This window comes from Pongo pygmaeus, chromosome 6 (genome assembly GCF_028885625.2).
Source record: "Pongo pygmaeus isolate AG05252 chromosome 6, NHGRI_mPonPyg2-v2.0_pri, whole genome shotgun sequence".
Taxonomy (NCBI): domain Eukaryota; kingdom Metazoa; phylum Chordata; class Mammalia; order Primates; family Hominidae; genus Pongo; species Pongo pygmaeus.
In genome coordinates, this window is record NC_072379.2 from 85726478 (window position 1) to 85741143 (window position 14666).

The 14666-nt window shown below is 36.9% G+C and overlaps 1 protein-coding gene across 40 annotated transcripts in view; it reads left to right on the forward strand.

Annotated features, from left to right (window-relative positions):
• KRIT1 (KRIT1 ankyrin repeat containing) overlaps positions 1–14666 on the forward strand; it is a 46271-nt gene that overhangs the window by 8819 nt on the left and 22786 nt on the right. For 39 of the 40 annotated variants that reach the window (XM_054493882.2, XM_063667587.1, XM_063667584.1 and 36 more), the window contains 7 exons: positions 882–1011; positions 1783–2026; positions 2505–2620; positions 2836–2979; positions 10726–10882; positions 11594–11701; positions 14451–14607. In XM_054493882.2, coding sequence (XP_054349857.1) covers positions 882–1011; positions 1783–2026; positions 2505–2620; positions 2836–2979; positions 10726–10882; positions 11594–11701; positions 14451–14607 — 1056 coding nt within the window. The remainder of the gene's footprint in view (positions 1–881; positions 1012–1782; positions 2027–2504; positions 2621–2835; positions 2980–10725; positions 10883–11593; positions 11702–14450; positions 14608–14666) is intronic. The other variant, XM_054493900.2, reaches the window with a different exon arrangement.

Below are 14666 nucleotides of genomic sequence, written 5' to 3' on the forward strand. Positions count from 1 at the left end.
TAATTGAAATTTAAAGTGCTCAGGTTACAATAAAAGATTTTTCTAAAGATATGCCATAGGTAAAATAAAAATTGATCCTTAAGTATTCTGGAAAATTAACAGATTATGATCAGAACCTATCTTGTATTTGGGACAAGAATCAATAATAGTTCTAATATACTCTGCCTAATAGTAATATTTTTAAAAAGGAAATCTAATGTGAAAATGTAATATTTTATTCCTTTGACACCCTGGCATAATAAACACATTGAGTTTCAGTACAGACCTTGCAGCCTATAATTTTGTGACCTTGGGCAAATCTCCTCTTTAATCTTTAGCTCTTTATTTGTAAAATAGAGACAATATTGCTACCTGCTCCCACTTGTTTCATGGTGCTGGAAAAATTCAATGAGGTATTAGATATGAAATCACCTTGGAAACTATAGAGTACTAGCATCATGTAAGATAGTAGTAACACTGATGATATACTGTATTAATCACCCACCATGGACATCCCATCAGCCTGCTGCTACACAGTGCTGACATGTATTGTATTAGCCAGCTGTAGCATTCCAGCTATATTTTTCCAGGCATACTTAGGTTAAAAAGTTCAGTATCTTAAGTAGCATTGGAAATCTTATTAATGAGTTCTACAACATTGTTGAGGAAGATAAAGAGGAAACAGTTTCTGCAGTCCTCCAAAATTCTAAATGTTGCATTTACCTGAGTGGACAAGGTCACAGAGCTAGTCATCACTTGAATCCAGGCCTTCTAATTCCAAATCTAGAACAATTTATTTTTATACTTAACAAGTTTTAATTTTTTAACATATATTTTTAGATGAAAACATGCAGATGTAAACCTTTTATATGGTAGCATAATTCTTCATTTTTCTTTTTCAGATAATACTAAATACACATATACCCCAGGATGCCCAATTTTTTACTGCTTACAAGATATTATGCGAGTCTGTAGTGAATCCAGTACTCATTTTGCTACACTTACAGCAAGGATGTTAATAGCCTTGGATAAGTAAGAAATGCCATTAGAAGTATCTTTTAATTAATCAAATACATGTTTATAGTAGAAATTAGTTCTGATAGATACAGACACTTTGAGAAGAAAATAATGAAAATAATATATGTATTAAAAAATGGTAAGTTTTTCAATTCTAATATAAAAATGAAAAACCGGAAGATAAGGTTGTCCTGGCCTGGGTACAGGATGTTAATTTTATTTTTCAGAAATGGCAAACACTGCCCTGGCTTAAGAATTAAGATTTCCCTGTTATGAAACTATACATTTAATATTGAGTTACTCTTATCAGTGAAGAAGTCATTCAACCTCTTATGCCTTTGTCTTTCTGTAAGAACAGGGCTAATGTCACCTACATCTCAGTAGTTTGAATTTTAATGGTACTTTAATGTTTTTTGAAAGGAGTTTTTATTACTATAATGGCATATACATTTAAAAAATTTATTTGCTGTATCCATTAACAAAACTTGTATTAATAATAAATGAAGTATTTGTGTACTGACTTGATCTTTATAGATCATATGAACATTATCACATGTGCCCCTAAAGTATGTATAGTATTATGCATGTTTTTTAATTGTTTAAAAAAATCAATTTGCAATATAAATAAATTTTAAAAATAATAAAGTACTTAACTAACACTAAATTAAAATTATAAAAATCTGAAGGTAATATTCACAAGTGTCATATATCAGAGTTAGATAGTAATCTACCTTTTTCATCTTCACTTTCGAATGGCTACTTCTACCTCTTTTTTTATTTTGCCAGGTGGTTAGATGAACGTCATGCACAATCTCACTTTATTCCAGCTTTATTCCGACCTTCTCCTCTTGAGCGGATAAAAACTAATGTCATAAATCCTGCATACGCTACTGAATCAGGTCAGACAGAAAACTCACTACATATGGGCTATAGTGCACTAGAAATAAAGAGTAAAATGTTAGCCCTAGAGAAAGCAGATACCTGTATTTACAACCCTTTGTTTGGATCAGATCTTCAATATACAAATCGGGTAAGAGTTGAATGAATTTTAGCTCTGATTTAAAAGACGTTTTATCTCAAGTGTAATTTTTTTTCCTGAGATATATACATCTATTACTAATTATAAACATGAAGGCCTGGTGCAGTGGCTCACACCTGTAATCCCAGCCCTTTGGGAGGCCAAGGAGGGTGGATTGCCTGAGGTCAGGAGTTTGAGACCAGCCTGGCCAACATGGTGAAATCCCGTCTCTACTAAAAATACAAAAATTAGCTGGATGTGGTGGCATACCCCTGTAGTCTTAGCTACCCCGGAGACTGAGGCAGGAAAATCGCTTGAGCCTGGGAGGTGGAGGTTGCAGTGAGCTGAGATCGCAGCACTGAACTCCAGCCTGGGCAACAGAGCAAGACTCATTCTCAATAAATAAATAAGTAAAAATTTAAAATATAAACATGTAAACATTAAGATGACAAAGCTCTTAATGGGTTTTTGTATTGTTTTCCCTTTCTAGGTAGATAAAGTGGTAATAAATCCATACTTTGGTCTAGGAGCTCCAGACTACTCAAAAATCCAAATACCTAAACAGGAAAAATGGCAGAGAAGCATGAGCAGTGTCACAGAAGACAAGTACTGTTTCGGTTTTACTCCACATTGCTTTTATAAAAACTTACATTCTAATTTAAAGTATTGTTTAAAATTATATATGCAATTGTATGCATTGTAGTCACTATTGAGTTTACGGCTGCTCAGTGATACAGAGCTTTCATAGATGTGTCACATTTCTTTTGAAACAATTTTTACAGTCCTGTTTGTATTTTTCAAAATTTCTTTTTAATGATTAGGGAACGACAGTGGGTAGATGATTTTCCTCTCCACCGAAGCGCCTGTGAAGGAGATTCAGAATTACTAAGCCGTCTTCTCAGTGAAAGATTTTCAGTCAACCAATTAGATAGTGACCACTGGGCACCCATTCATTATGCATGCTGGTAAATGGAATATTTATTCTTTTCTTTTTAGAAAGAATACATTTTTAATTATAAATGTTAGTGCTTCTTTTCAAGACTGCTCTCATTCCAAATACTTTTTCTCTACCTGTTTGCCTTAGGAGTTTTCTGTTTTGATCTTAGATGATTGTATATGTGCCAATGTTCAGAATTGTAAGGTCTGCCCCATGGGGAACATACTGTTAGTGTTCTTAGGCATTGCCAGGTCATATAGCAGGATACTTAATGACTAGTAAATGTCATTGTAGAGTACAAGGTCACTTATTCACCCTTGCAGTTTCTCTTGTTTTATATTGGGATTATGTTATGCTTATCCTTACTGGAAGTTTGCATGTGTTAACTACTTATGATTTGACCTTGCGTCTTGTTATAAAAGTATCCTTTTAGTGCTTTGAGAAACTGTGGTTATCAAGAAGCCCTCAAAAGCCTTCATTAGAACCACAGCTTTCCATTATGTTAGATACTAGTGTTGGGACAGGATTGGGGTTAGCTCTTTCCACTAGTTGCCCAGTGTAGCTCTTGGTCTCCTTCTCTCACATAATTATTTTTCCCCTCAGTTGGGCTGAGTTGTTAGTGTTTAGAGTAGTAGTTAACTGTTTACTATAAGTCATCTTCTAGAAAGGATATAATAAAGTTTTTTACATTATTTCTGTGGGAAAGTTGCTCTTCACTTATGGTTTAAAGTAAGCTTCCTTGGCTAATTTAAGAGGTACCGGCCAGGTGCGGTGGCTCACACCTGTAATCCCAGCACTTTGGGAGGCCGAGGCGGGTGGATCACGAGGTCAGGAGATCAAGACCATCCGGGCCAACATAGTGAAACCCTGTCTCCACTAAAAATACAAAAATTAGCCGGGCATGGTGGTGCACGCCTGTAATCCCAGCTACTCAGGAGGCTGAGGCAGGAGAATCGCTTGAACCTGGGAGGCAGAGATTACAGTGAGCCGAGATTGCACCACCACACTCCAGCCTGGTGACAGAGTGAGATTCCATCTCAAAAAAAAAGAAAAAAGAAGTACCACGTTATTTATTGCCTCGTTAAATGTCCACAGTGTCTTAGTTGTATTAGATTGAGCAAGGTAATTCACTTTACGTCTCTGCATCTCAGCTTATTTATCCATACATAAAATGCAATAGATCATTTCTAGAGTTTCTTCCAACTCAAAATTCTTTTGATTTATCTGATTTTAATATTTGTAATCAAGCAGCTAACTATAGTTGCTTTACGTGTCTGTGTGTGTGTGTGTGTGTGTGTGTGTATATATATAAAGATCTTTTTTTCTGTTTCCTTACAAATATGCTCTTATATTTCTTATTACATGGAATTTTTGTATTAAGAGTTACTCTAATCATCTTTAACTGAGTTAATAGTTGTTTCTTCAGATTACCAGAAAATACTGGCAGCAAAAACAATACTAAAAGAAATCACATGCAGCCGGGTGCAGTGGCTCACGCCTGTAATCCCAGCACTTTGGAAGGCCAAGGTGGGCGGATCACAAGGTCAGGAGGTTGAGACCATCCTGGCTAACACCGTGAAATCCCGTCTCTATTAAATATACAAAAAATTAGCCGGGTGTGGTGGCGGGTGCCTGTAGTCCCCGCTACTTGGGAGGCTGAGGCAGGAGAATGGTGTGAACCCGGGAGGCGGAGCTTGCAGCGAGCTGAGATCGCGCCACTGCACTCCAGCCTGGGCAACATAGCGAGACTCCATCTCAAAAAAAAGGAGAAAAAGAAATCACATGCTTTACCAGGAGCTAAATAAAAAGAGGTAGAGAATATAGTTCAGATTCCAATAAAGTATACTATAGATTTGGAAAAGGCAAAGGCAGTGAATTTTAGTTGACGAATCCCAAGTTTATATTTGACTGTATGGTTGCTCCTTTTTGTGGCAGGGGTGTTTTTTTGTTTTTTTCCCTCTAATGAAAGAATGGTAATATTTTCAACTATTACATAAAAACAAAAGCATGGCATTGTATTTAATATGCTTTGGAATGTACCTATGTTTCAGTACCATTTTTAGTTCCTAAAATATGACCTTTGGTAAGTTACTTCGTGTCTCTAAGGGTCTGTTTCTTTATCTATACAAGATAGGCTTAAAAATGGTACCTTCCCTGATATTAAAAGAAAAATTACAAGTAACGTGCTTTGAGAGCACATAATGAGCACTCAATAAATCTTGGCTTTTAAGAATAAGTTTTGGACGGGCGTAGTGGCCCACACCTGTAATCCCGCACTTTGGAAGGCCAAGAAGGGCAGATGACTTTAGGTCAGGAGTTTAAGACCAGCCTGCCCTGGTGAAACTCTGTCTCTACTGAAAATACAAAAATTAGCTGGGCGTGGTGGCAGGCACCTGTAATCCCAGCTGCTCGGGAGGCTGAGGCAGGAGAATCGCTTGAGCCCAGGAGGTGGAGGTTGCAGTGTACTGAGATCCCACCACCGCACTCCAGCCTGGGCGACTGAGTGAGACTACATCTCAAAAAATAAATAAATAAATAAATAAATATTGTAAAAATGTAAAGATTTTTATGTCTGAATCTAAAATTTATTAATCTGTAATATTTTCATTTGCAAATTTTTGTTACTTGAGTATGTCAAGGAAAAGAGTTTTATACTTGGATAAATTAATTTTCTGTCAGCTGGATAATCAAGTTTAATATAACAGGAGTAGTACGGGTCACCTTGCAATACTGTTAGTCGGATGCCTCATTTAATTGACGTGAATTCAAATAAAGAACGATTTAACTATTCAGTAAAGAACTTAACTTTGTCTTGGAAATATACTCTTATTCACTAATTGGTACAAAGACTGAGGAGGGGACACTGGGCTCTTGACTGTGATACAATGAAGAGACTAGGGTTTAGTCCTATTTTTGTAAGGTTAGACAAGATATTTTACCTCACTTGGTCTCATTTCTCGTCTTTAAAATGAGGGTTTTAATTAGATTAGTGGTTCTCAAACTTTTGGGTCTCAGGATACTTTTTCACTCTTAACAGTTACAGGATTCCCAAGAGTTTTTGTTTATGTGGATTAAATCCAGTGTCAAGATATTAGAAATAGAAACTGAAAAATATTTCGTGTGTATTAAAAATAACAATACCTATATATGTTAACATAACACAATTTAATGAAAAAAGTAAGAGTTTAAAATTCAAGATTGGTAGCTAGACATGTAAAAACCATTCTTTACTTTCTAGAATCATCATTTTCCCAAAATGTTTAAAATGGCTTTTACCCCATGTAGAGAACTTAACTGCCACTCAGTAAATGTCTCATTGACATTTCATATTCTCTCACTTCTTTATTCTTCCTGTACCCCTATGCCAGACCCTCTATTTTGAATCAAATCAGTGTCTTCTTTCTCTGATAGTACTTTCAGACTTCAGATCATTGTTAGTGTTTTTCAAACTGTGATGATTTGGCTTCCTACAAATTATTTCATCCAATTTGACTTGGCGCTTCACTGTATATTAGCTATGTGTACTCTTTGTTTCATTCAGCCTTTTAGTCCTCCCCTTCCAAGCTATTCTAAACCTTTCTACTCCTAAGTACTTAAACTTTCACTACTTTCTTTTTCTACTTTCATAATCCCTATACTCCTTTTTGCCCCCTATTTTCAAAGAAAATTTAAGGCGTCAGAAATGTTCTTCTCCATCCCTAATGGATCACTTTTTGTCCCCATCTCTCTCCTGTATCATAGGGTATACATGTAAAAATTCTTCTTATTCCCCTTAAATTCACTTTTCTTTTTCCACACTTATTTTCTTCTTTCCCTCAAACATGCATGATTCTCTTCCTTGAAAGTTACTTTCACCTGAACCTACTTCTTTTAGCTACCATCCTGTTTCTTTCCTTCCTTTCACAGCCTGATTTCAAAGGTGAGTGGGAGACACACTCTGCTTTCTCTTTTTCACTCTTCATAAACCTTAACTTTTTCTGAGTTTTTGATCTGTTTCCCTGCTCTGCAGCATTTGATTCTTGACTGCTTTTCATTCTAAGAACAAATTGGAGTTGAAAGGGCATAATGGAGCTATAATGAAGGTCAGTACAAATGCAAGATATTATTGATATCTTATCATTGCTGTTGAAACACTCACTGGCCTCCATTCTGTGATCCAAACCTGTGTCTTAGTAGTAATACTACTAAGATTCAGAAAACTGGCTTCTAACTCTGGCTAGTCATCGTGAGACGTTGGGCAAGTTAGTTAACTGCATCAAGCTCCATTTTTCTCATCTGTGCAATAAAAAAGTACCTCTGCCTACTTTATAAATTTCTATGATTATATTAAATAATTATATGAGGAGGTAGCTGGGAAATTTTAAAGCATCATACAAAATGTATGTTTGTATTATTTTTATTATTACTTCTCAAATTGCTACCTCACTATCTTTTCCCTTTTAGATGTATTTCATTGTTCTAAGGTGATCACATTTCTCTAAATTCGTTCTCAGAAAGATTTCATCCATTCTTTCAGACCATTTGATTCTTTTCAGTGAGATGATTTTACATATTCTCAAATAGATACTCTAAGCCTTTGCCTTCCGCCTAAGTAGTTTCAAGTTGCCTACTAAACATTTCAGTCACTTATCTTTTGTCTATAAGGCACTTTGGAGAATATAAAGACACTGTCCCTACCCTCAAGGAGCTTCCAAGCAGATAGAGAAGAGGTGTGGATAAACAAGGATGAAATTAGGTAGAATGAAATCAGTCACAAAAAAGAAGCAAAAATAGAATGCTAAAACATAGTGGGAATATAGAGAAGATAGATTTTAAACTGTTCCAGAGGCATAATGGAATTTAACCTGAACAAAATCAGGAAGGGGGAAAGGATGTCTTAAGAATAGCAAAGAACATTGTGGCTTTGATTTGCATTTCTCTAATGATCAGTGATATTGAGTTTTTTTTCATATGTCTCTTGGCTGCATGTATGTCTTCTTTAGAAAAGTATCTATTAATATATTTTACCCACTTTTTAATGGGGTGGTTTTTTTCTTGTAAATTTGTTAAGTTTCTTATAGGTGCTAGATACTAGACTTCTGTCAGATGCATAGTTTGCAAATATTGTCTCCCATTCTGTAGGTTGTCTGTGTACTCTGTTGATAGTTTCTTTTGCTGTGCAGAGCAGCTGTTTAGTTTAAGTACCATCTCACACCGGTCAGAATGGCTATGATTAAAAAGTCATAAAAATAACAGATACTGGCAAGGTTGCAGAGAAAGGGAACGCTTATATACTGTTGGTGGGAGTGTAAATTAGTTCAACCATTGTGAAAAACAGTATGGCAATTCCTCAAAGAGCTAAAAACAGAACTCCCATTTGACCTAGCAATCCCATTACTGTGTATATACCCAGAGGAATATAAATCATTTTGCCATAAAGACACATGCACACACATGCAGTGTTCATTCCAGCACTATTCACAATAGCAAAGACATAGAATCAACCTAAAGGTCCATGATAACAGATTGGTTAAAGAAAATATGGTACGTATACGTCATGGAATACTATGCAGCTAGAAAAAAGAACAAGATCTTGTCTTTGCAGGACCATGGATGGAGCTGGAGGCCATTATTTTTAGCAAACTGACGCAGGAACAGAAAATGCCACGTGTTCCCACTTATACGTGGGAGCTGAATGATGAGGACTCATGAGTACAAAGAAGGGAACAGCAGATACTGGGGCCTCCTTGAGGGTGGAAGCTGGGAGAAGGGAGAGGACCGGAAAAAATAACTATTGGGTACTAGGCTTAGTACCTGGTGAAATAATCTGTACGACACACCCCCATGACACGAATTTACCTATATAACAAACCCGCACATGTACCCCAGAGTCTAAAATAAAAGTTAAAAAAAGAATAGCAAAACCTGAGCAAAACAAATCACCTGAGTAAGGTGTAGGATGAAAGTGTCTGATTTGGAGTATAGAAAAGGCATAGTATTTGTGAATGGGGAAGAAAGGAAAAACAGATGGAAAATCAGTTCTAAAAATGGGCTGTTTTCCCCTCAGATGTTCCATATCTAAAACCAAAACCAAGTTTCCATTCCTCCTCCCACCTCACCCTCTTATTTCCACACAACAAATTACTTTCTACCCTTGCTTCAGAGTGCAGCCTTACGTAAGTCTTTGGCTGTAACCGAGAGGTTGACTCACTGTGTGCGTATGCGTTGTACTCTTCTGAGACCTTTGCTTACTCCTTTTCTGTCTACCTAAAATATTTTACCTTTCTTCAACATCTCTTCAGTTCTTTCCTATTTAAAAATTCAGTTCAGGCTGGGCGTGGTGGCCCACGCCTCTAATCCCAGCACTTTGGGAGGCTGAGGCAGGTGGATCGTTTGAGCCCAGGAGTTAGAGGCCAGGCTGGGCAACATGGCCAAACCCTGTCTTCCCACCTCCCCCCCGCAACCCCCACCGAGACAGAGTCTTGCTCTGTCACCCAGCCTCGAGTGCAATGGCGCGATTTCTGGCTCACTGCAACCTCCGCCTCCTGGGTTCAAGTGATTCTCCTGCCTCAGTCTCAGCCTCCGAAGTAGCTGGGATTACAGGCGTCTGCCACCACACCCAGCTAATTTTTGTATTTTTAATAGAGACAGGGTTTCACCACGTTGGCCAGGCTGGTCTCGAACTCCTGACCTTGTGATCCACCCACCTCGGCCTCCCAAAGTGTTGAGATTATAGGCATGAGCCACCACGCCCAGCCGAAACCCCATCTTTACTAAAAACACAAAAATTAGCTGGGTGTGGTGGCGCATGCCTGTAATCCCAGCTACTTGGGAGGCTGAGACACGACAATCTCTTGAACCCAGGAGGCAGACATTACAGTGAGCTGAGATTGCACCACTGTACTCCAGCCTAGGCATAGAGTGAGACTCAGTCTCAAAAACAGTAACATTCAGTTCAAATTGTTCTTCTATCAGAGCACTTTTACAGGACCATCTAGACTGAAATCATATCTCTTGTTTTCTGGAATTATATCTCTGGAGCTGGGATTACAGGCATGCGCCACAATGCCTGCCTAATTTTTGTATTTTTAGTAGAGACGGGGTTTCACCATGTTGGTTAGGCTGGTCTCGAACTCCTGACCTTGTGATCCGCCTGTCTCTGCCTCCCAAAGTGCTGGGATTATAGGTGTGAGCCACTGCGCCCAGCCTCTGATATTTTTTAAAGCATGAACAAACATTACCACTCTTAAATTTTACAGCATTATGTAATGTATCCCATGTTTATGTTTTGCCTCAAATTACACTGTAAACCATTCAGGATAGAGACCACATATTTTATACATCTTTGTCTCTCTCACATTGTCTAATATAGCAACTATGTATTGAATTATATCTTTGGGCCTGTTTTGTAAACAGCTGGGCCTAAGTGAAAAGCATTCTTACTAAATTTTCTTATATGCCTTACTTTCTGTTTCTGAAACTATTTGACTAAAAATTGTATCTAACCTTTGTAGTTCACATGGGATGTTTCTCTGTCATCTGCTCTATCTTGTATTTGAGGTTATATTTTCTTCCAGTTTATCAGAAATAGAAACAGTTTAATTGAACCAGAATAGTTAATAAGAAACCCCTAATCATTGAAAACATTATGTCAGTATCTTAATAATCCTTTGCTCTCTGTCCTAGAAAATTCTTAGATTTCTTTGAGATATCATCTAAAATTTGGATTTTTAAAAACAAGATTTTTTTAGGTAAGTTTTTTTTTTGTTTGTTTTTTGTTTGTTTTTTTATACAGGTATGGAAAAGTTGAGGCCACTCGCATATTGTTAGAGAAAGGAAAGTGCAATCCAAACCTTTTAAATGGACAACTTAGTTCTCCTCTTCATTTTGCTGCTGGAGGAGGACATGCTGAAATAGTACAGATTCTCCTAAACCATCCAGAAATTGATAGAGTAAGTTATTTTCCAGGTTTTTAAAAATAATATTCAAGCAGTGAATAACAAGTAATGACACTAAAATGTTAAATTGTATGTTTGAGAGTTCATCTGAAAAATAAAAATAAATTCCATTACTTTATAGAATAAGTAACGGAGTATATGAGTTGTGCTTTGTAGAATAAGTAATGGAATATATAAGTTGTGCTTTTGAACATATTTTTTTTTAGATTTTTTAAATACACCTCGCCTAAAATTTACATTAACCATTTTTAGGCGTACAGTTCAGTGGCATTAAGTACATTTACATTATTGTACAACCATCACCACAGTCTGTCTTCAGAAAGTATGTAGAATTTAACCTCTTTTCATTTTATATTGTATTTCTCCAAAAACGTCTTGAAAAAGGAAAAAGATTTTCCAGAATTTCGCAAAGGAAATTCATAAAAAGGCATATCATAAAGAGGAAAATAGTAGTATTAAAATCTTTATTATGTCTATATCAGAACTTTTAAAAAACAGTCATCACATTGATTAGTGCTTTTGAGTCTTTTATCTTGGCAACTCTTGTTTATTCTAAACATAATACGTACCAAGTGTGGTTAATATTTACTTAGTACTTGACAAGAGTCTCTTTTTTATGAAACTGTGATTAATTGGATGACATTTTCCCTTAGAATACCATAATATGTAATGCCTTTTTTTCCCTCTCCCCACCCACATTTCTAGCATATAACAGACCAACAAGGAAGATCTCCATTAAATATTTGTGAAGAAAACAAACAAAACAACTGGGAAGAAGCTGCAAAATTGTTGAAGGAAGCCATTAACAAACCAGTAAGAATTATCTTCCTAGTTAGAGCTAGGCATAGTATTTAAATTAATAAGATTTAAATTTGAGGATCTGTGGCAAGAATGGAAAGATGATTAAATGGCTTCTTTACTGCTATAAAACCTCATTGTAGGCCAGGCATGGTGGCTCACACCTGTAATCCCAGCACTTTGGGAGGCCGAGGCAGGTGGATCACAAGGTCAAGAGATCCAGACATGGTGAAACCCCATCTCTATAAAAAATACAAAAATCAGCTGGGCGTGGTGGCGTGCACCTGTAGTCCCAGCTACTCAGGAGGCTGAGACAGGAGAATTGCTTGAACCCGGGAGGCAGAGGTTGCAGTGAGCCAAGATTGTGCCACTGTACTCTGGCCTTGGCGACAGAGCGAGACTTCATCTCAAACAAACAAACAAAAAACCTCTTTGTAGACTGTATTATCCCTAACATTTGGACGTTTATTCTTGCATAACAAAATAAAACTTGCAAAAATAAGTAAATAAAACTTTCAGAACACTTAAAATTTTCATATGATTTCTACGCTTGATGTGTTGATTACACATAATTTTTTTTTTGAGATGGAGTCTCACTCTGTCACCCAGGCTGGAATGCAATGGCGCGATCTCAGCTCATTGCAACCTCTGCCTCTCGGGTTCAAGCAGTTCTCCTCAGCCTCCCGAGTAGCTGGGATTACATGTGCCTGCCACCACGCTCGGCTAATTTTTTGTAATTTTAGTACAGATGGGGTTTCACTGTTAGCTAGGATGGTCTGAATCACCTGACCTCATGATCCACCCGCCTCGGCCTCCCAAAGTGCTGGGATTACAGGCGTGAACCACCGCACCGGCCTGATTACACATAATTTTAATCTATTCATTGTCGCATATCCCTATACTTAGGCCTCTTAAGCAACATTTTATATTTTTAAATAAAAGCATTGCACATCATTCATTCAGTCTCAGCAAGTTAGTTTATATATAACAGACTCATTTTCCTCCTTATAAAAGTAAAATAGGTGTTTCCAAGCTTTTTTATTCTGCTAACTCAACCTGGCCTTTCCATCTAATTACAACTGGAAATAAACTCATAAATCGAAAATGCTGGCAGACATAGCTATTAAAATAATAATTATATTTAGAGGCATAAAGCTCAAGTTAGTAGTGACATTAAAATACAGAAGAATTAACAATGAGAAGAAACTCAATTATGCCTAAGAGTTATAATGATTATAAAAATTATTAATTTAATTATTTTTATTTTTATGAGACAGGGTCTCACTATGTTGCCCAGGCTGAAGTACAGTGGCTGTTCACAGACAATTGTGATGCACTGCAGCCTCAACCTTCTAGGCTTAGGCAGTCCTCCCACCTCAGCCTCTTGAGTAGCTGGGACTACAGACGTGCCACCACTCCTGGCTGTCATTAGTTTAAAAGCTGTTTGAAATAAAAAGATTTATACCAACAAATAAAGAATAAAGGGTTTATACTAACAGATATAACCCATTTACCTAAGCCTCTCCAGGCATTAACCAACAACTATACAATAAGTATTTGTTGAGTATCTCTTTGGATTTAACACGACAAAGTGCTGAAAATTATAAGGAATATATGGTCTCTGCCTTTAATGTTACACACATACCACACACTCATGCATTTTGTCAAAACACTTACTCCAAGAGCATAAGACAGAGTCAAGGAAATAAGCAGTACAGGTACCCTTATGTTATACTTCATTGCAATTTATTTTCTAACTATGTAGTTTTAACTCATTTTTATCCCTGATATAATTTTTATATTGTGAATGAATAAGGTAGGAGGGATGAAGTTCTTTTATCCAAAGTGAACTGGCCTGGAAGTTATTTGGGGACATCAGTTACTTCCTATAACAATAAAAATCCATTGAGAATGCTATTACTTTCTGGAATTTTCTTAACTGGGGGAAGGAAACTGGCTCAAAGTTCATTGATAACGTTTACCTGCAAAGTGTTCCATCACAAATTCCTCTTAGGACAAGTTACTGGTGGTACACATTTCTGTTGTATTATTTGTGACCCACTAGACTCATGAAGTACTTGACTAACACTAGATTCAGTAACCAAGTTTGTATCTCTCGTTATGATATTTACATTGTACATTAAAGGTGCTAAAACATCCTGTCAAAAGAATTTGACATTGAGTATTTTTTTAAGTCATTCTCCTTAGTTTCCCAAACTTATTTCTGGAACATCCAGAAGAAAATATTTTAGAAAATACAAGTAATGGAAGTAAACATTTTTTTTTGTTTTTTGTTTTTTGTTTTTTTGAGATGGAGTCTTGCTCTGTCACCCAGGCTGGAGTGCAGTCGCGCAATCTCGGCTCACTGCAAGCTCCTCCCGGGGTTCACACCATTCTCCCGCCTCAGCCTCCTGAGTAGCTGGGACTACAGGCACCTGCCACCACGCCCGGCTAATTTTTTTTTTTTTTGTATTTTTAGTAGAGATGGGGTTTCACCATGTTAGCCAGGATGGTCTCGATCTCCTGACCTCGTGATCTGCCCGCCTCGGCCTCCCAAAGTGTTGGGATTATAGGCGTGAGCCACTGCGTCCGGCCAGTAAAATGTTTTTAAAATATCAACAACAGATTCTCACTTGAAACAGTGTTTCTGATATTTTTCATGTTAGAAATCTATAATAAAACACATGAAGTTGAAGGAAAGTATCTTGTTAGATTGTGATGTATAATTTTTTAAGCTGGTTACGTAAGTTATCGTTTCTTGTAGTATGAAAAATTTCGAATATACAGAATGGATGGGTCATATCGTTCTGTTGAATTGAAGCATGGAAATAATACCACAGTGCAGCAGATAATGGAAGGAATGCGTCTCTCTCAAGAAACTCAGCAATATTTCACTATATGGATTTGTTCAGAAAACCTCAGTAAGAAAGTTTTTATTATGTTATAGTAAACCTCATTATTCCTTTTTGGGAGTGGGTTG